General features: G+C 42.4%; 1 protein-coding gene across 2 annotated transcripts; it reads right to left on the bottom strand.

Moving 5' to 3' along the window:
• Nucleotides 1-692: 692 nt before the first annotated feature.
• Nucleotides 693-20,457, bottom strand: atp1a3b (ATPase Na+/K+ transporting subunit alpha 3b). Of its 2 annotated transcripts, none has more exons than XM_061717142.1 (23): nucleotides 20,215-20,457; nucleotides 19,966-20,067; nucleotides 9,721-9,837; nucleotides 9,067-9,126; nucleotides 8,603-8,806; nucleotides 8,377-8,490; nucleotides 7,938-8,072; nucleotides 7,484-7,601; nucleotides 6,971-7,239; nucleotides 6,618-6,816; nucleotides 6,244-6,488; nucleotides 5,942-6,134; nucleotides 5,428-5,603; nucleotides 5,199-5,335; nucleotides 4,954-5,104; nucleotides 4,336-4,504; nucleotides 4,001-4,155; nucleotides 3,784-3,907; nucleotides 3,498-3,643; nucleotides 3,265-3,395; nucleotides 3,038-3,139; nucleotides 2,858-2,949; nucleotides 693-2,231 (listed from the first exon to the last, which is right to left on the bottom strand). In XM_061717142.1, exons 2-23 carry the CDS (start codon nucleotides 19,969-19,971, stop codon nucleotides 2,203-2,205), a joined length of 3,072 nt encoding a protein of 1,023 aa, XP_061573126.1. In that variant the 5' UTR covers nucleotides 19,972-20,067; nucleotides 20,215-20,457; the 3' UTR covers nucleotides 693-2,202. The 2 variants fall into 2 exon arrangements, with proteins under 2 accessions (XP_061573126.1, XP_061573127.1); XM_061717143.1 differs by having other exon boundaries at nucleotides 9,721-9,798.
• Between the last annotated feature and the right edge of the window lie 64 nt (nucleotides 20,458-20,521).

The raw sequence follows: 20,521 nt of genomic DNA, 5'->3' as shown, positions 1-20,521 counted from the left end.
CACCCCGGAGCTCATTTATGTTGATGTCAGGCGACGCTGACATATACAGCATACATGGGGGTTTTGGTGCATTACCCTGGGCTGCTGCCAACTCTTCCCCTTGTGGTGCTTTGAGCAGTTTGCAGGTTGGAGTCCACATATTCACAGCACTAGGTGGCACCGCCTCTTCCAACGTTGGCTCAGTCATTTCTGAAGTTTTATTCTTGATAGTGGTCACAAATTTACACCATATGGTAGGTTTGATTCTGATTATTGAGGAAAAAACCGGAGGAATACTTTTATTGCAGCAATATTTGGTGAATATTAGTCTTTAGTAGCCCGTGCAAAAAGCTTTCCTGCGGTATTAAATTAAAAAGAAATAGATGTAATAAGGTTAACATTTATTAGTATTGATGACTGTAGTCAGATACAAAATGATAAACTAACATTTCATTCATCATCAATAGTCTATTTGTTGGATGTAATGGACATTAAGATGATGATACATTTATTTAGTTGCAGTCTGCTGGTAACAGGTTGCTTATTGTATTTGATAAATTATGTGGTTCACACCCAACGCTGATGACCAGCACTCTCTTCAGTTTATTTTTGAGCCTCATTAAAGTGAGGACAAGACAGGAAAAATAAAAGAGAAAAGCCTCTCCTGATTCAAAAATCAAAAACAGAGAGAAAGACACAAAGACAGGTCTAGGTTGTATTAAATGTTCTAGATGTTTTATTGGTGTTGGTTTCATTTATTTGACACACACATTTTCTATTCGTTGTGTATTTTTTCATCATTCTCAACCCTTTCAGCCGTCTCAGATGGATCCAGCTGACACTGCTGGCCTTTCACTGGTCTCCTACACATACATGCACACAGACCTGGGCCGGACTGGTCAATATCAGGACTAATAAGCTCCGGTAATAGACCCCAGGCACATGGACTCATCGTCATCACTCACCCCATCACAGCATACTTCACCACATCACACCTGCATGGATGCAGTGACAGGAACCTGAAGCCTTTTGGTATAAACACAACCTGAAACCTGCTTTGCTGTTACACTTTAGCATAGCCTCCTGAGAAACCAGCAAAAATAACTGAAACCAAATAAAATACAAAAAGAGAGAACGATATTCTCACTTTTTTTTTTCTATCTCACCAGCATCGATGATGATCTTCATGAATGTCTCTTTTGCATTGTCTTTCAACATGTTTTTATTGTTTCATTTAAATTCAGTATAGAATTATATAGATTTCCTACAGCACACAGAGAGATTGAGTTGTCTTTTCCAACTTTGAGGGTGGGGGGTGTACTGTAACAGTTATTAACAAGGTCAATGGTTCACACTGTGCACACAAACAGAGACAAACGGGGCGGGAGGGGAAGGGAGGGGAGGGGTGTGAGAGACAGGAGAGGGAGACAGGGAGGACAGGAAGCCATGGGATGTGCTTTGTTAAGCCTAAATGAGGGGAAAGCAGCTCTCACACATCTTCTCTCCCATATAAGAAATAATAATAATAAAAAAAGACAATTAAATTAAAACCACCCCCTCACCCCGTATTTAAAAAAACAATAACACTGTGGCCGTAGACAACAGAAGAGAAGGAAAATGAGACGCAGTGAGAACATCAGGGAGATGACCACTCTGCTGGTCCTCCACAAACAGGAGACGGAGGCGAGAGGTGGCAGTCAAGGTGTTGTTGGTGGTGGGATCACACCGTGTGATCTTATTATCTGTGTGTGATTGGGGGACAAGCAAAGGGTTGAGGGATAAGGAAAGGGGAGGGAAAAGAAAGGTGTACGGAAAGACAGCAGGGGGCAGAGAGAAGGGGAGGAACAGCGAGGAAAAGGAGCTGGATGGCCTTTTTTTGCAGAGCTTTGACACTCCCTTTGTATCTTCAGCTCATTCATATCTACATACACAATATGCAGCTGCCGTTTGGTAGATATATTGGTTTAAGTACACAGCAGTGAGAGAACACATGCAAGTAGTATCATAGGAGATGGGGAGAGAAGGGACAGGTCAATGTAGAAAGTTGTAAAGGTGCTTTTGCTGTTTTTAATCTTTGGGGCAGTTGTGATGAAAATTGCTTCAAAGCGGTTTTTGTCTTTAAAGGGGAGGGGCATCTGGAGATGTGTCTTGCCAAGGATGGAGTGGCAGAAGGGGGAAATGAGTGGAAAGAAGTAAGGGGCTTGAGCAAAGGTGCTCCATTGATCAATAGTACGTCTCCTTTTCCACCCAACCTGTGGTGCAAATGAGAAAAAGAAAAAAAAAGTTGATTTAATTTTTAAAAATCACATTCAGTACATTTGAGAAATATGCTCATATTTGTTTTCATGTAAACAAGTTTAGGAAACATCTGTAAATATAAAGGTCACGTCATCGGGGAGTTGACTAAGCACAACAACTTAAACATTTGCTAGGCCTCTTTCCAAGAAATAATTACAAAAAACTGTTTAGTAGCAGTGCTAAAGGTCACTAATGAATCTATTATCAAACTTGAAATCTTGTTTGTTAAATCAAGGCCAAAACAAATATAAAAAAATAGTACAAAAAACAACTAGTAGTGACACGAAACTTTTTTCAGTCATTGTTCTTCGTCTCCTTTTTTTCCCTTAAGTAAAGATTACCCTCTTGCTTTTGAGCAGACCGTCCACTGAGACATTCCTGTGCTGCAAAGCTTTAATCAGTGTAAGACTAGGATGGAAAAGTATCTGAAAGTATATTTTCTTCTACCGTTTAAATATTAAAAGGTATTTAGTACTATCTCTGTGCCCAAACACGAAAAAGTCAAGCACAGGCCCTTGCAACTAAAACATACACCTTTAAAAGAAACTCTTATTCAAAAAGACGGATAAAAAAGACTCACCTCCAGGGTTGCGGCGGAGAAGAAGTTTGCGAATTTCATCATAAACAAAGATGAGAAAACTGTAGGGTACTGCACAGAACCACCAGGTAGGTCTGTGGACAAGAAAAGAGAACCACAATTAAACAATGGAGTAAGGCTTAATGTAACTGTCAATGTGACACATGAGGCAATGGCACTGACTTTAGAGGATACATCCTAAGTGCCACATCCATGCCGGGGCAGTAGGACAGGAAGGCAGCCAGGGCTGTCTCTTCAAACAGACCAAAGATCAAAATCTTGTTCCTGGGTTGAGAAACATAAGAAACATTGAGTAAGAGAACAATTCAGATGATGTTCAGGTTATTTACTATAAACAGAGAACATTTAGGTGCTGAGATAGCTCCTAAAGAGAAAGAAAAGCCACTCACTTCATGCCCTGCTGGAACACAGAGTTACGCCTGGTCTTGCAGACAATGACATCAGCCCACTGCACGACGACAATACTGGCAAAGAAGGCAGTGTGACATGTGAACTCCACGATCTTCCTCTGTTCGTATGTCTGGGGAGGAAAAAGGTGGCAGAAAGAAAAGTAAGACTGAGGGACAAAACCTGAAGACAAACACAAAAGTTCTCTGAAACAGGACCAACGCCACACCCTTACCCATTCCTGTCCGTAACTGTCTTCCAGGTCATTCATACTGCGGTCGTCCCAGTTGATCCTGAGGCCAACCAGTTTACTGGGCAGGAAACCGTTTTCAGCCAAGATTACAAAGTAGGTGAAGAAACCTCCCAGAGCCTGAATCATACCTGAGGAAACATACAGACAGAGATTTAAAGATTTTAAGCTTTTAAAAGGTATAAATACGTTTTTTTCCCTAATTATGCAGATAGGTCTGAAGGTGTAGCCTTTGTTATAGATTGTGAGCAATTTCAGCACTTCAGCTTACCAATTTGTCCATAGGCAATACTGATAAGCCTCTCATTCACCAGCTTGTCCCTGGCTGGGTTCCTGGGCTGGCGTTTCATGATGTCGCTCTCAGCTGCTTCATAAGCCAGGGAGATGGCTGGAACCTGAGGGGAGGTGAAGAAATTGGAACTTGTGATATAGTAAAGGTGTATTAAACCTCCTTTTGAACCATCCATGTGAATTTAACTGGCTCTCACCATGTCAGTTCCCAAGTCAATACAGAGGATGGTGATGGTTCCCAGGGGCAGAGGGATGTTGACAATGATGAAGAACAGGAAGGGAGTGATTTCTGGGATGTTGCTGGTCAATGTGTAGGCAATGGACTTCTTGAGGTTATCAAAGATCAAGCGACCTAGTTGAGATAGAAAAAAATATGCAAGTTGCTTACAAAACTTTAAAGTTGGCCGTCAAAGTAGATGATCCAGAGCGTTTATGTGTCATTTTGCCTTCCTACACACTCGTTTTGAACTACTGATATAAGTATTCTCATTCTTTCCATTCTGTTTTCTTTTTTCTTTTTTGGTCTTCTCACCTTCTTCCACTCCAGTGACGATAGAGGCGAAATTGTCATCCAATAAGATCATGTCGGCAGCCTGTTTGGACACATCGGAGCCTGAGATTCCCATGGCAACACCAATGTCAGCCTTTTTCAGAGCAGGGGAGTCATTCACACCATCACCTGTCACAGCGACAATGGCACCCTGGAAGAGATAAAGGAGGGATCAGGAAAACAGAAACGATGACTATATAAGAAGTGACACTGTTATTATTAAATATTATTTATATTATTAATATAATATTTATTTATCCCACAAGTTTTGCAAGTTTTTTTTAATTTAAAGAGATACTCTGTAGAAAAGTCTATGGCAGAGCTTTTAAGTGCACTCTTTCCCAAGTATAACTCAAAAAACATGTTTTACATCTTAAAAAGACAGTGTAATTGCATTACCAAACTTTCTTTGAATAAAAATAGAATTTATGTGTTTTACATCCATTCTAACCATCTAACACTGTAAGGATCTTCATTCACTGGATCTTTAGCGCCATCTGCTGTCGTCACAGTGTAACATGCCATGCTGAACTAAATGTTTTTCCAGTAGAAGAAGCGCCATCTTCCTTTCAAGACCGTTTATTAAACACGTGTACTGACCTGTCGCTGGCATCCCTCTACAATGATGAGTTTCTGCTGTGGGGAGGTCCTTGCAAACACAATCTCTGTGTGGTTTCTCAGGATGTCGTCTATCTGATCCTGGGCGAGATCCTTTAGGTCGGAGCCATGGATTACACAGGCTTTGGCATCCCTGAAAACAAACAATAAAAAATAGAAAATGTACTTCCACAAATTAAATAGATACATACTTAGCCAGTGCACTTTATTACTTAAAAGTTTCTTACCTTGGGTTGACCTGGCTGACAGGTATGTTAAGACGAGCTGCGATGTCCTCAACGGTCTCATTGCCCTCTGAGATGATTCCCACTCCTTTGGCGATGGCCTTGGCCGTGATTGGGTGATCACCAGTGACCATAATAACCTACAAAAGCAACAAAGTTGACTTTTTCCAAAATCTGCTAATAAAAATCTATGTGATGATGAACACTTGTCTGTGGAGTTGAAAAAGCTCACCTTGATACCAGCAGAACGGCATTTTCCAACAGCATCAGGCACAGCAGCACGAGGGGGGTCAATCATGGACATGAGGCCAACAAAGCAAAGGTTGTCTGTCTGGAAGTTGACATCATCTGTGTCAAAAGCAAACCCCTTGGGGTACTGGTCTTCTGGGAGGAGCACGTGGCAGAAACCTGGGGGGAAAGGTCTGTCTTCAGTTTTTCTGGTTGCAGAGTAATTAGTGTATTATGCTATATAAACTATTATAAATCTCCATCAGCAATATGACAGATCATTTGTTGCAAAGATGAACCCCTGCTGTTTTAACTGTTAATGAAAATGTATAATTTTATGATTCTTGCACGCTAGAAAGAGTTTACATGCAGTTTTGTAAAAAAAAAAACAATTAAATTGTATTACAGTATAATAATTACATTTTTGAATTATGTCTCTAAAATAAGCTTCTGTTTTCTCCTTTTGAAATCTAATGGCCATATTTTAATATCTCTCCCTCTTTTTTATCCATCCGTACCCAGTACTCGCTCTCCCAGTCCTCCCAGTTCCATGTAAGCGTTATTGAAAGCCTCTTTCATCTCTTCGTCCATGGGTTGCTCCTTGCCCTGCAGCATGATGGTTGAACAGCGGTCCAGGATCCTCTCAGGGGCTCCCTTCATCACCAGCAGATAGCGGTTGTCGTTGGTGTCTTCTGTCTCATGTACTGATAGCTATGCGCAAAAGACAGCGACTTTACAGATACGTTCCATCTCTCTGTACATGACATATTGACATTAGTTGTCCGTTTTCTACCCAGTGGCAGACCAACTGTTTACTCACCTGGTATTTGTTGGTGGAGTTGAAGGGGATCTCAGCCACTTTCTTGTTCCTATCCCTCATCGCCCTGACGGATCCGCAGCACAGCTCGATACATTTAAGCAGGGCCGACTCTGAGGCATCACCAGCAACGTCTCGTTTCAGGATGGCAATGGAATCTTGTCCCGCTTTGAACTGGGCACGGTTACACAGAGAGGCGATGCGAGATAGACCCTGCCATGTCAATGAGCTCTTGTCAAAGGAAGCACCTGGAGAATGGTGAGAAGGGCAAATATAGTTACTTTTCTATGCGGTCTTATATTCAAAACTTCCTTTGGCAGTTGTAACCAGTCTCAGACAAAAACAGCACCTGTGTGATAGAATCTTTTCTCACTGACCTGACTGGTCCTCGGTGGTGTCAGCCTCATGGATCTGATTGTCAAACCACATATGTGCCACAGTCATCCTGTTCTGGGTCAGGGTGCCTGTCTTGTCAGAGCAGATGGTGGAGGTGGAGCCCAGGGTTTCCACAGCTTCTAAGTTCTTTACAAGGCAGTTCTTCTTAGCCATGCGTTTGGCAGTCAGAGTAAGACATACCTGCAGACATGTACGCATTTGTGACGTTAATTGATGTGAATTCTCATTTACATACAGCAGTGGAAGAGCTGCGACTGATAACTGCTCCGTCTCTTAATAAAACATTAGGTCATTTTATGATAAAAATAACATATTTCAATTCAGAACCACTTACAGTGACCGTGGCCAGCAGACCCTCAGGCACATTAGCCACGATGATGCCGATAAGGAAGATGACAGCCTCCAGCCAGGAGTAACCCAAGATGATGGCCAGAATGAAAAAGGTGATACCCAGGAAGACGGCCACGCCTGTGATGATGTGGATGAAGTGCTCGATCTCCTTGGCGATGGGTGTTTTGCCAGTATCCAGGCCAGAGGCCAGAGTAGCAATGCGACCCATGACTGTGCGGTCTCCGGTGTAGATGACAATACCACGCGCGGTCCCTGGTTTAAAACAAGAACTCAAATTATAATGCAAGAAATCTTTTGCTGCATAAGAAGTTGTGTGTTATTATTATTATTATTATTTGATCATATCTATGTAGATGGAAGATTTTTCAGTCTCAGAACAAAGTATAAATTATGTTGAGCGTTAACTATATGACTGAATTTAGTGGGTTTAAACCCAAGCATATAAATGCACGTTAACACCATCACACACATAATATAATTGCCATGGTGACAGTACCTTCCACACAGTTGGTTGAGAAGAAAGCAACGTTTCGGGTCTCCAAGGGGTTGTCATGGGTACAGTCGGGTGACCTGTTTTGAGGTTCAGATTCTCCTGTCAAGGAGGAGTTATCCACCTGATGGGCCAGACAAGAAGTAAATGGTATGTAGTTTTGTATAAAAAGACCTAGAATTACGAACATATGTATGTATCTAACTTGAAACTGGGACCTCCTAGCCGCTAGTATGGGTGAAGTTTCTGACTTCTAAATTAACGTGATCCCCCACCCCTAAAAAAAGCAACATACATAGTAAATGCTAATCTTTCTTATGTAATTGTTGATCTCATTAAGTCTTTTAACTCATCTTCAGGAGTTAAATATTTTGTAAACTAGCAAAATAACAAAGTACGCCTAGAGACAGACATGTTTTTGTATTTGGTAATTATACATTTATAGTTTGTGTGTGTGTACCTTGCAACCATGAGCTGAAACCACCCTGATGTCAGCGGGGATCCTGTCTCCTCCCTTCACTTCAATCAGATCTCCGGCCACCACTTCTTCAGCGTTAATCTGCACCTTCTCACCTTCACGGATCACCAGTGCTTGCTGCGGGGGAAAATAGTACACGAGGAGTGTCATGAGCCAGGAAAGATCTTTCATGTTTTTTTTTTCATGTTTTAAATTGAGAGAATTGTCTTGCAGCCAAATTGAATATGTCTACTTTAAGTCTCCTTTACTTAAAATATGATACATTTTAAAAATTCTTCTGCTTTAACTATTCTTAACTCTTAAATTACATTAAATAACCAGGTACAGACAAACGCAGTCTTTACCTAATGTGACAAAAGGAATTAAAATAAGGAAGTTACAGTACATAAATACAGTTTGTATGATTTTTGTTTCTGTTTACCTGAGGGACCATGTTCTTGAAAGATTCCATGATTTTGGAGCTCTTGGCTTCTTGGAAATATGAGAAGCAACCAGTGATGACGACGACAGCTGTGAGCACAATACCTAGGTACAACTGCAGGGAGGAGAGGCAGAGAGAGAGTCAGTGTAACAGAGGGCTTAATGAGGTGGAGATAGGCCTAATGTGTTTATGCAAGAATCTTTGCAGCTTTGTGTGTCTTCCTCACATTGTCGCCTGCAGGCTCGTCCTCAGTGGCTGCCTGGATGGCATAGGCCAGAAAACAGAGGATGGCGCCAGTCCACAGCAAGACAGAGAATCCACCAAAGAGTTGGCGACAGAACTTGATCCACTCCGGGGTGGTGGGTGGAGGGGTGAGAGCATTGGGACCATCCCTGAGCAGAAACTCTGCTGCCTTGGCATTGGTCAATCCCTGGGGTTAAGAGCAAGGTTAAAAAAAGGACATGGATTAGCCAGAGGAAGAAAAAAAGCACCAATGCAAGGCCAGAAGAAAATTTGTGTTGACGTTTGTTACTATACTATGTATGTTGTTATGTTGTTACTATATTTATATTTCTTTTCTTCTAGTGTGTTGGTGTGTGGACGAATGAGCTGGATTGTCAAATCTCGGTGAACCACCAGGAGTGCACTGCTGCCACCTAGTGGAAAAACGGGGGAAAGATCTAAACTTACCTGGACGATGTCGGTCTGGAATTTCCTGCAACATTCCTCAACGGACATCTTGTGTTCCGTCTGTAAAAAAAACAAATACAATATAGAACGCAAAACAAATAAACAAACAAACAAAACACATCAAAGCCATAACTTCAGAAAACAAACTGCCATTTTCTTCATGCACTAATACTATAAAAAAAGGGGGAAAAATGCTGAATATATGCTATGACAGTAGTTTTTTGTTTTTTTTTCTTACATTTAACTTAAAAAAGAAAATACAAATCACTTGTAAACTTAATCCTTGCATGCATTTCACCTGAGAGATTAAAGTGTTAGGGCAGCCAGGTATGGCGACTTTGTTGTCTGTTTCTTGCGCTGAAATGTGGGATCAAACTCACAACCTCCTGATAACAAGTCATCCTTGTTTACAGGCAAAAATACATCATACTGGGATGTTTGAGAAAACTGTTCCATTCTCTCCAGAGAAGGAGGTTCATTCTGTCCTGCAACAGGATGTTAGTTGTTTTTTTTTTCACAACTTTTTTTTTTTTTTAAACACTATGGACAATAATGAACCTTTGCTTGACAGGATTAGATCAACTGACCTCAGGTGTTCTTCATACCAACACTGAGTTGCACAAGTGATCTGACATGAAGGACGGCTTTACTTACAATGGGCACTTCTTTCTTCAGGTCGTCCATGTCCTTGTTCCCCCCCTTCTTCTTCTTGGGGGATCGGTCATCTTTGTCCTGTGTGGTGGCAACGCGGTAACTGTCTGACCTTCCATACTACAGACACACACACATGTTTTATACATGCCCTCGGACTAGATTAAGGAGATAGCAGCCTGTGTGCCTCTGTGCATAATCTTAGCTGCTTTCTGGCTTGGTAAATCTGCCGTATTTAAAATAAAACAGGCTCCTAGGCTGTTCAGAGAGCTCCCGTGCATACCATCACGACAACCCCTCAACAGTCCCAGTCTGTATTAAAAAATAAAGCCAGTAGGTAGGTTAATCACTCATCTCTTTTCTGTTTCACTACACAGTAAATCTTGTTGTAACCTTGTGAAGTGGCCTTGTGAAGTGAGTACTTCTCAAGAGGCAAGAACACCTGCTATTCTCAGTTCATGACGAGACAATTAGATGAAAATCCCAAATATTAAAACCTGATCTCAATATCTTTAATTAATGGGGATTTGATACTAAAATGCATTTCCCTGCTTGAAAAAACCACTGCAATGAGGGAGCGCTGTCACATCAAAGCCCACACCCACCTGCAGTCTGTCTTCCCGTACTTTTCTGAGCTCTGCTGATGACCTGACTCGCTCCGCTGTGTACAACAGCCTGATGTACACATCAAAACTAATCAGCGTCAAATGGATTAACCTGTAAGTTTTAATTAAACACCTCCTGCCCCTTTGAATTCAATTATGGAAGTATTAAGGACATCTGAAAGAGAAATGCCATGAAAACTGAGTTTATGGACTCATCAGAAGGTTCTTTCATGGATTATAGTATGCTGCAGAGACATTGATGTCAAGATTACTAAATATTAAGTAAATAGCTAACATGCATGTGAGTTCACACAGAAACATCAAATGTCTATGATCCCTTCTGCCAGAGCCTGTTGTTCCAGGTACCCTTGTGACTGTTAATGTCCCCTTAGAAATTGACTTATGTTGTTAAAGCAGGAATGAAAGCTCTAATAATAGCCCTGATTTTCTCCAGTGCTGCACTTTCTAGTTGTTCTACATCTATAACTGTAATTCTATCTATCATCAAACAGGGACCACTTGTCTATAAAACAAAACAAACTCCTCTGGAGCTGCAAGAAGGTTCCAGTAACCTGGTCTTTAAGAAACTGTGGACCAACTCAGTTAGATGTACACAGACTACTCTAAACAGGGTTTCGCTAATCTGACGGAAAAAATGTGAGACAGTTCAGTGGACGATGGTTACGTATCATTAAATCTAAATTGGACAGAAAAGTCAATACTTAGCAGCTTAAGATCTATTGTTTTCTTAATAAGCTTTTGTTATTGATTAAAATATTGCTGTGAGCTGAAATTCGAGGAACTGCTCAGCAAGCCATGCAGCTAACTTCCTCTTTTTCCATCTTGCGGAAATCCACAAGCATAGATGCTACAAAACAGATCTGTTCACTTTACTCCAAAGTGAATAATCCTTTACCCAAGGGTAAAGTAAATCCTTTACCAAACATCAGCTGTTACTTTTCTACAGTGCACCCATGAGAGAGTATGAATTAAGATCCTGAGTTCTCAATAAACATTGACGGACCCTCCCATGCAGGCCATGCCAAAACACACACACGAACTGGCCACTGCCTTTTCCGTTTGAGCTGTAGCCGTTCTCCCAATGTGGGAAAATATTGTGAAACCACGTCCCCATAAATTGATTTGACTGCTGTTACTGAGACCTGTCTTTCTGGTTTAGTAGTGGTTTGTAGGTCTTCATGAAACAGATAACGACTCGCACGTCATGATGCAGCACAGGTTGCTCAACGACCACTTCTGAGCTCACAGTCAAACAATGAAGCCCTAAGTCAAAGCTTGTCGGGGCACAGAGTAGCATGTCAGCCAAGGGGAGCGGTTTCATCTGACTGCAAATGCACACACTCATATGCAAACATACTGAGTTCAGCAACAAAAGAGCAGGTGAGCGAATCTCTTGCTGAAGCAAGACTGGGCAGGCCTGGTGCGGAGGACGCTGCATAGAGGAGAGACTGCAGTGGAAAAGTACTGCTGTTCACCCCCTGAGACAGACCCCAGGTGTTGTGTGTTGGTGCTCATGAATGCAAAGAGGATGTGTTGGGCCACACTTAGGGACGCGTGTGTCATAATTCATGCATTACTCATAGGACACACTGAAGTTTCCATGTTTCTATTTAAGATCAAAGATGTTGAGCAAAATGTAGAGTTACTTACCACTCAGGGCTAATTCACCCCTCAGGTTTATTTATTCATTTTTTGTATTGCTTTTGCACTGAGAATGGGACTACTGTGAGCTCATCAGAGAACCTGCTCGTGTGCACATGATTAAATAGATAATGTGCAGTCAATATGCACGCACAGAAATGCACGCGCTTTTACCACACGTGGTCTCACAGGCACACACGAATACCAAAGCCTAAACAATGGAAATGGTTTAGAGGGAGGCGGAGACAAGCGACAAACTAAGAAAAACGTGTTGAAAAGTAAAGTCACGGTGGGATAGACGTGACGCGGGTGGACGATGACAGGCAGGATGGGGCGAAGACACCAGTGGGAGGTGAAATGTGGGGACAGACAAACTGAGAAAGAAACGGCTGGTGGAGAAAGGATTGGCGACTAGAGAGAGAGAGAGAGTGTGAGGAGGTGTTGTCACCCTTCTCTCAGAAGTCTAATTAGATATTGACCAGCAGTCGTTTGACCCACAGCGATACCACTCTAACAGATTGGACAGCCTCACTATATGCTCATATGCTAACAGATCAAATTTAACTCCTGGTGTGTGCATACGCCTCCGGGTGTGTGTTTATTTGCAGATATGAATGACGAAGCATTATCAGGATAGCTCACAGAGGAAGGTAATGTTAGTGACTTATCTTAGTCAGTTTACATTAGGTAGAGGAAGTGAACTGCATACCTATTTCATGTTTGCATGACACAGTGTGCCTGGAGGGAGGGATCTGCCTAATGCATTTTTCCTCCTTTTAAACATCTAAGCAGATTCCTTTTTTCCACTGAAATACAAACATATTTTTAGATATGGTTCAAACAAACAATAAACAATCTATTCCCTCTCATACATTGATTAGTTTGTCGAGAAACATTTTACTTGATGTTGTTCTGTCTGCCACATTCGACCTGATTGTGTCTGTTTCTGTGATGGCATCCAAGTATGCCACACATCTCTGGGTAATATAAGGAGTCCCCTCTGTCCTGAGGAAGGAAACAGAGACTTGTGGCTGGAATTACAGATACCCACTCCTGCACATCCATACAGAAATAACAGAGTGATGGACAGACTTATCTCTGACCTCATCAGGAAATGGATAATTGTATGCTCATGCATAGATTACATGGTGTGATTGCTTAAATCCAATGACATCTTGGCTTCTGAAAATGTGCTTAAAATGTGCTAAGGTATCGTAGATTCTTCCGCAGGCCTGCTCAAGAGAACCGAACCAAACCTTGCAATTTGTCTGCATGTGAACAAAGCAGATGAATGAATGTGTTAGGAAGGCAAGTTACCATGGTGACCTGCACGGCCATCGGCATGGTGACAAAACTCAGCAGTGGCCTAGTACTTGGAGGATCCCCTGATGTGATCCGGCATGAGGAATAATTGATGCGGCTGTAACTGGACACTGTATTCACTGCTGTTTGGCACAGACCGGTGACTGATTTAAGGAAGTGGGTTGCGTTTGCATGAGCCCAACGTATGCCTGTGTGTTTTTGTGTGAGCAGAGGTGAGTCACTGTACTGGCTACAGTCTGTACGAGCAGTGACTACACGCATTGCGGCAGAGAGGGAGAGATGGAGAGGGAGAGAGAGAGAGAGAGAGAGAGAGAGAGAGAGAGAGAGAGAGAGAGAGAGAGAGAGAGGAAGATGTCGAATGAATGAGACAGAAACTTAGTCACGGTACAAGATGATAAGAAACCAAATATAAGACATAAAACATGCAGAGTGACAGAGGAAGGAAAAAGCTTGGGAAAAAATAGAAAATAAAATAAATTCCTGTAGTGTTTTTTTTAAACTTAAATAAATAAACGTTTTGACGTCCATTCTACCTGAAGTACACAGATAATTGGAGTAGTGAAGTGAAGACTGCGGTTGACAACTACTCATGCTTTGCCAAGGAGTGGCATTTTCATGGGGCACATGGTAAGAGCCTCATGTCAAGACATGCAAACAAATATCGGGTTTTATTACAGTGTGGTCCTTTTTTGTGGTTATCTTCCTTTCCTATCGTAGAATCTCTCAGCAGAACAGACATTGAGTGCATGTATAGACAACTAAAAGTCTGCTGTTGTTGTGGGACTCTGTTTCTCTGTATGTGGAACTGAAACAAGGAAGTATACTGGCATGGTAGAACACAGTTTCCACCACGAATAATGTATTTGTCATACTTGCAAATGAGTTGGTGTTTCCTCTTTGTAGAGCAGCATTATAGCAATATTATATTATTGCATTAAAGCCAGATCCATGTAATTTGGTACAACTCAACCACACGTGGTGTCTTAAAAGACAACAAGAGGTGGATATACAATCTAATCTGGGTCATATCTTCTTTTCTTATAGTTCAGAAGTCATGTTCATGCAGCAGACTGAAGCCCTTGACCTCTAGTGTTGGTTACTGCTCAGCTTATAAAGTCCAAAAAATAAGAAACTGTATGACCTACACTAACCTGTGACACTGCCTCTTAATCAGACCATGTTCTGAACAGAGAATACAGTTTCTACAAAAACAGAGATGCAAATTTAGACAGAAGTCATCTTTTGTGCACCATTCCACCTGAAATGTTAATTAAGAAACCTATTAAAAATGTATCGGGGGCTCAAATATTGTCTTTTGTGGCTGTAATATTTTAATAAATGTATACAATTGTGTTTCATAGTACAATTTTGCCTTTTTGTGATGCTGCAAACAGTGTTACTGTTCATCGTCATCATCAACTGGTGCATATCGCATCAGAGGGAGGAAGATTGATAAATGTAAGTGATTATGCATAATGTTTTCATTGTCTCTCAGAGAGATAAATAGGATTTCTTGCATATTTTATGTCAGTAAAGAAACCCTCTAAAGCAATATTTAAAACAGCTCCATGAACGAGTAGTGTGTTTTGGATCAAAGAGTAAGCTTCATGAATGCAAACGTAAAGCAAAGCAAGGAATACAAACATCCTGATATTGTTAGCAGATGAAAACAAAATCTACCCATGCTAAAAGTAAAGTACTCTAACCACGTAGTGCACATTTGTAACTGCACACATCCTTGTCTGTGCATGTTTCTGTGTAACCTTGCAAGGTCATTGGGCCATCTGCTGCATCCTACAACCGGATGAAGGGCTCTGAGTCGGGGGCTCAGGCCGGGGACCAAGCAGACCAAGGGCTGTTGGGATTAGCTAGTCTGATTACCACACAGGATTAGCCCACTACTGCATGCTTCTCTCCTCTCTCTGCTCTCTCCTTTACCACTAAAACGGCATAAAAGCAATCTCTATATCTATCAGTGTGTACTGGCGCCAGCTGTCTCTGATTGCTTTGCGAAAGGGTGAAGGAATTACTAGACTACTATATTTAACTGATTATTACCAATCCAATGTGTTGGACACTATTGTGATGCTTTGTGTAACCTGTCGGTTACATCAGTCTTGAGAATTAAATGCAGTATATTCAAATCAAACAAAGTAAAAAATAGAATAAATACAAGTTATCCTCAAGAAACTGATACAGATTACAGCGTCACTAAGGACACGTATTTTCTACTGAACTGTAGTTAATATTAATCACGGCATACAGAAGGGCGTGCACCACATTTATTTTATGGAAGAGTGCATAAAAGAGTGCATTGGAAAGACTGAGTTACAAGAACAGAGATTTCTCTAACAACATAGTAAACATGGACAGATTAAAATTCTTTATCTCTCAAATTATTGTGCCTGCTCGAAACATAAAAATGAAATAAAAAAAACAAATATAAACACAAACTGAAAATTCCAGCTTAAGTGATAACCCTCCCCCCGCTCCCATTTACTGTTTCTTTCTGCCCATCTGTCATCATCTTCATCTGTTCACGCAACAGAGGCAACTGTGCACCGATGTAATGGTGCCTAGCAGTACAAACTGTGAAGGGCTCGTCTCATACTGTAGCTGTGTGCCTATTTGTGACACAGAGAGAGGGAGAGATCGAGAGAGAAAGAGACCTGTCCTAGATTAGCATTGTAAATCTTGAATTCTTGGCATTTGTAGGGAACAGGGCATCTTGCCATGGCGTGAGAGGGGGCAACTTAAGCTTGCTGGCCACTCAGAGAAATGCAGATGTTCATGCAGCTCATCCATCCATGCACGCCGCTGGTGGCCGCACAACAAAAAAGCCATTAATACATCAGGTTTACGGCATACATCCCTTTGGGATTCCAAGACAGGATCAACTAAATATGGTGCATCAGATAGATGCACAAAGTCAAAACTATTCACCACTTACTGCGAATAATAAAAAATAACAGAAAAACGCAGTGTCAAAATTGGACTGTTATGTGGAAGAAAATACAAATCCACTGCAACAACAAACTTTTGTCTATCGTAGCTGCTTAGTGTTACATGTTGTGTTCTGATGTACCCCCACAGGGAGGGACACTCACATCTCCAGAGCTAACACCCTGCATTAGTCATGTTACTCTGGTCAGGCAGCCCAATTGTCCTGACCATCTCTTCATGGGGGACGATCAGCATGTTAAGTTGGAAACTTCTGGCTATATCAATCACTGACTATTGTGATCTTGTTTTAAAGTAATGTATAAAAGAGACAGACTTGACCTTTACATAGTATTAGCATTGCACAAGCTGCTACTGAGCTCACAGCTGAGGTCTTGTCCTGTTAGTCTAACGCTGGCAAGAAAGGGTAATTGCAGATTTTCTTTTTTTTATTTTCTTCTTTATCTTTCTGAGGCATAATGGAAATCTGGAATCTGTATTTTAGGTGTACTCTCCAAGATCTGCTCATTCCCAATATATTGATCAGTCACATGAGTTGAAGTGAACAATCAAGGAGCACTTATAACAGATATTAGTCAACCTTAAAGCCATATCCTGTCTAAAAATACTGCTGAATGATCCCACATAAGTGAAGACATCCTATATGTATGTGGCTTTCTTTAGATTTCTGCAATGTGTGGAACAGATCACTCAGTGCAGTCAAACCTATCAGCATCAAAAAGCAGGTGCAACAGGGAGGGATGTGCAGTGCTCTGCACCAAACTGAGGGCTGGGCCTCTGCAGTGGCCACAGAACTCCAGTTACCTTCAGCGACACCCTTCAATGTCTTCTTTATCAATGTCCACGATTGACTAGTATCCATAAAAAAAGGTACATGCTGTCCTAGAGACATTTACATTGTAAGTGAATTGCAGAGTCCAGTCAAAGTCCTAAAGGGAACTTGACACGAACAGGAGCTGCTTTAAGAGCAGCAGTGAAACACCTCTCATCAACCGCCATTATGACCTTCTAGCAAACCAAACTCGGGTCTCCCAAGCTCCCAAGCATCACAGCAAGTCCACAGTCATTAATGTCATATGAAGATCACCCACCCAAGCCCATACCTCTTCTCCCAACCCCATCTGTCTCCTCTCCCCTGATAACCAATTCCACAAGGTGCAGCAAGTGGAAACACGAGCTAAGGTAATGTGAGCCTCATGTCATTATCCCGTAACAAGATATACAGTCAAATGGCCCTCCCCCTCCGTATCCATCCTTTCTCAGTTTAAATCCCTCTCTCCTTCTCTCACTACACCTGCAGAGTATTCTCTACTTATCTGTCCTTCCTAGCTTTGTTCCCATTGTTCTCTCAGCATTACCCTCCCATTTCTGTCACGTGCCTGAAGGTGAACAGCAGCAGTTGATGCAGCTGCACACCCCTTGATCTAAATCTCACTTTACATTCCACCTATAGCCTCATCGGTTTCAGCCTCTGAAATGTATAGCTGCACAGGTGCAGAAAGAAAAGGGGCACCAAGGTGATGGGTGTGGGTGTGAGCTCTCTTTCTTAGGTGATGCTACCCTAAATTTAGACTATAAACCCATGTCTAATAAATTCTCATTTTTGTAAAAATATTTTTTTCTCCAAAGCATCACTGCCATCTCTTAACCCAAGCTTTTCTGCGTGGCTCCTCGTGGCAGCCTATCACAGCTCTTTGCAGGGAATTTCCACAGCAGAAGCCCCACCCCTTGTTCGACGCAGAAATCTCAAGCGGTGCCCCCTGCGGCCCGGGGAAGGACAGCTGCTCGTGACAGAGCACAGTATACCCGTGGGATATTCAGAAAAAACGACATAATTACTGAATTATAAGTATTTCCACTAGTGACGCATAATAATATATATGTATATATTTTAAATCTCAGTGACCTTCTATCCAATACCCTTCCTTCTCCATCATGTCTCCCCTGTCCAGGGTCACCTCAGCGCACAGAAGCAAAGAACAACCTTCACAAATCTTCAGTGGGGTTGGTTTATTTCTCTCTGAAGAACGTGTTATGGTTCTAAATGTCATAAAATTACCACTCAATGCCTCTCTGTCGAAAACCCCCTCAGCCTAACCAAACTGCCATACAGCCGCACATGCGTAAGCACTTTCTGTACTCTCTTTTGACGCAGTGCCCTCTAATGGTGCTGGGCGCATCTCGGTTTAATCTAAGACCTCTGCACGGTCGGGATGCTCGCATTCTCCCTGATTTATGCATCTTTTTGGGAGGGCTCGATGATTGCAGCTGTGGGTATTTCTCTTCTATCTGCAGCGTCACAGCGCCGCATAATTCAGCGGGATTAAAAATTACAACTCGCATCCAAAAGGATGGTGATCGAGCAGAAATAGCGCAGCGGCTCAAACCGGATCCCAGCTTGTATTTTTCCACCCGACCCCACTGATTAATTTACACGGCTAATAAGTTTAACTGGATAACCAGGAAACAGATTAGATGCGTTGAATGCGTCCATTGAAAGCCCCGCATCGATGAGCCATAATAATGGCCAGACTGGACCATCATGTGCAGCCTCTCTTCTGTGCGCATCTTTTCCTAAATCTGCGGTGTGTTTAAATGTGTCCGTTGCGTGCGATTATCGATGTCGCCTGTTATGTCACAAATTAAAGGGGAAATAAGCTGGTGCATGAGGCGCTTATTCCTGGTAACCGCATTATGACGCATGGGTCATTGAGGGTGCAGGGGCTGCTGAGCTGACACCCTCCGCTGCGAAGAAGCGCAGAGGCTCAAGGCTGATTTATGGTCCCGCGTTACACCAACGCGTAAGGTGCGCGTCGCCGCGTAACCCTACGCCGTACCATGCGACGTAGGCTCTGCGTCGATTTAACGCAGAACCATAATTCAGGCTTCATTCAGCGTCTTCAGATGCTTCTCCTGTGCGACACCAAAGCGCAGGGAGACAAGAGAAGCGAGAGGACTGGGCAGAGAGGGGGGAGGAGGGGGAGGCAGGGATGTACTGATGTACCCAAGGATGAGGTCACAAAATGTGCTCAAGTCTTACATCATAACTATGTAATTAAAATGCATCAAAATAATTCAGTTTTTGAAAATGCATATTAATAATAGGTGAAGATGAGACGTGCACCCCCTCCCTCGCTCCCACACAGGAGCGCGATAGGAATAAACCGATTAGACCTGCTATGGCTGACAAGGTTATACTAGGCCTATCAGCGACTTAAAACAGGCCCGCATATGACATAGTGACAACCTCTAAAACACAGATACCAATTACAGACATAGGCATCAGTTAAACGTTATCATTTTTTATAAGAGGGGGCATCCGAACAAGCCTAAGAAGAAGAACGGGTTATTAACATTCACTATTCCGGGTAATGGGTTATTATAGTCCAAGCCGGACTAGAATAAAAAAAGAGAGTGACCATTGGAAACTGCATCCCTGCACATCTGCACTGTAGCTTCTGGCTACATCAATTTTGTCGCAGCCTGAAAGAGCGGGGGGAAAACACAGTTCCGCATTACAGTCAATGTCACTCTGACATAAGGGATTTCCTCCTAAAGCAAGAAAACGGCGCCGTGCACCGATTTTTACATCTTTTGCTCGTCATAAAAGAGATGTGAGCCTATAATTCTAACTTCTCGGGCCACTTCAGGTCGGTGTTACAAGAGCAGGTAAAAAGTTGTAAATCGTCGGTCTTACCCCCATGTTGGCGCAGTCACTTCTGCTCCTCTCAGGTGATGCACGGCTTGAGAGGTGTCAGCCCCTCGATTTGAATTAGGCTAGTATATCAAAATGCCTCTCCTTGGAAAACACAACAAGATATGCTCAGATGATATTTTAAGGTATTGTTTTAAATATAATAAAGAAACCACAAAAATGGGTCTATAATACGTTATAGATCTAACAAAAACGCTTTCGTTTTGGATTAAATAAAACAGTCTCTCAAACCTTTTAGAAAAAGGTCAGGCTTCACTCTCCCTCTCTTGTTTGACGGTTTTTTCAAATGAAATGTTGCAGTCTCAAGCGGAGCATCACGCAGGGAGCCGCTTCCCTTCCTTTGCTCTCTGATGCTTGCGGTGAAAGACCGGTGAGACGAACGAGCCGCACTGCCTCCTTTTCCAGCTCTTGATCCTCCTCCGCGGCTCAACCGGCTGCCGCAGTACCCCCGCTTCAACAACTGCACCACTCCGCCAGGGGAAGAAGCGCCCCCCTTCGAGCAAATGAGGGAAACGAGGAGCCGCTTGGACCCGCCCAC

The sequence above is a fragment of the Cololabis saira genome, chromosome 3 (assembly GCF_033807715.1).
Source record: "Cololabis saira isolate AMF1-May2022 chromosome 3, fColSai1.1, whole genome shotgun sequence".
In the NCBI taxonomy this organism is placed as follows: Eukaryota; Metazoa; Chordata; class Actinopteri; order Beloniformes; family Belonidae; genus Cololabis; species Cololabis saira.
The sequence above is the reverse complement of the archived record's forward strand: the minus strand, read 5'-3'. Positions and strand labels throughout refer to the sequence as shown.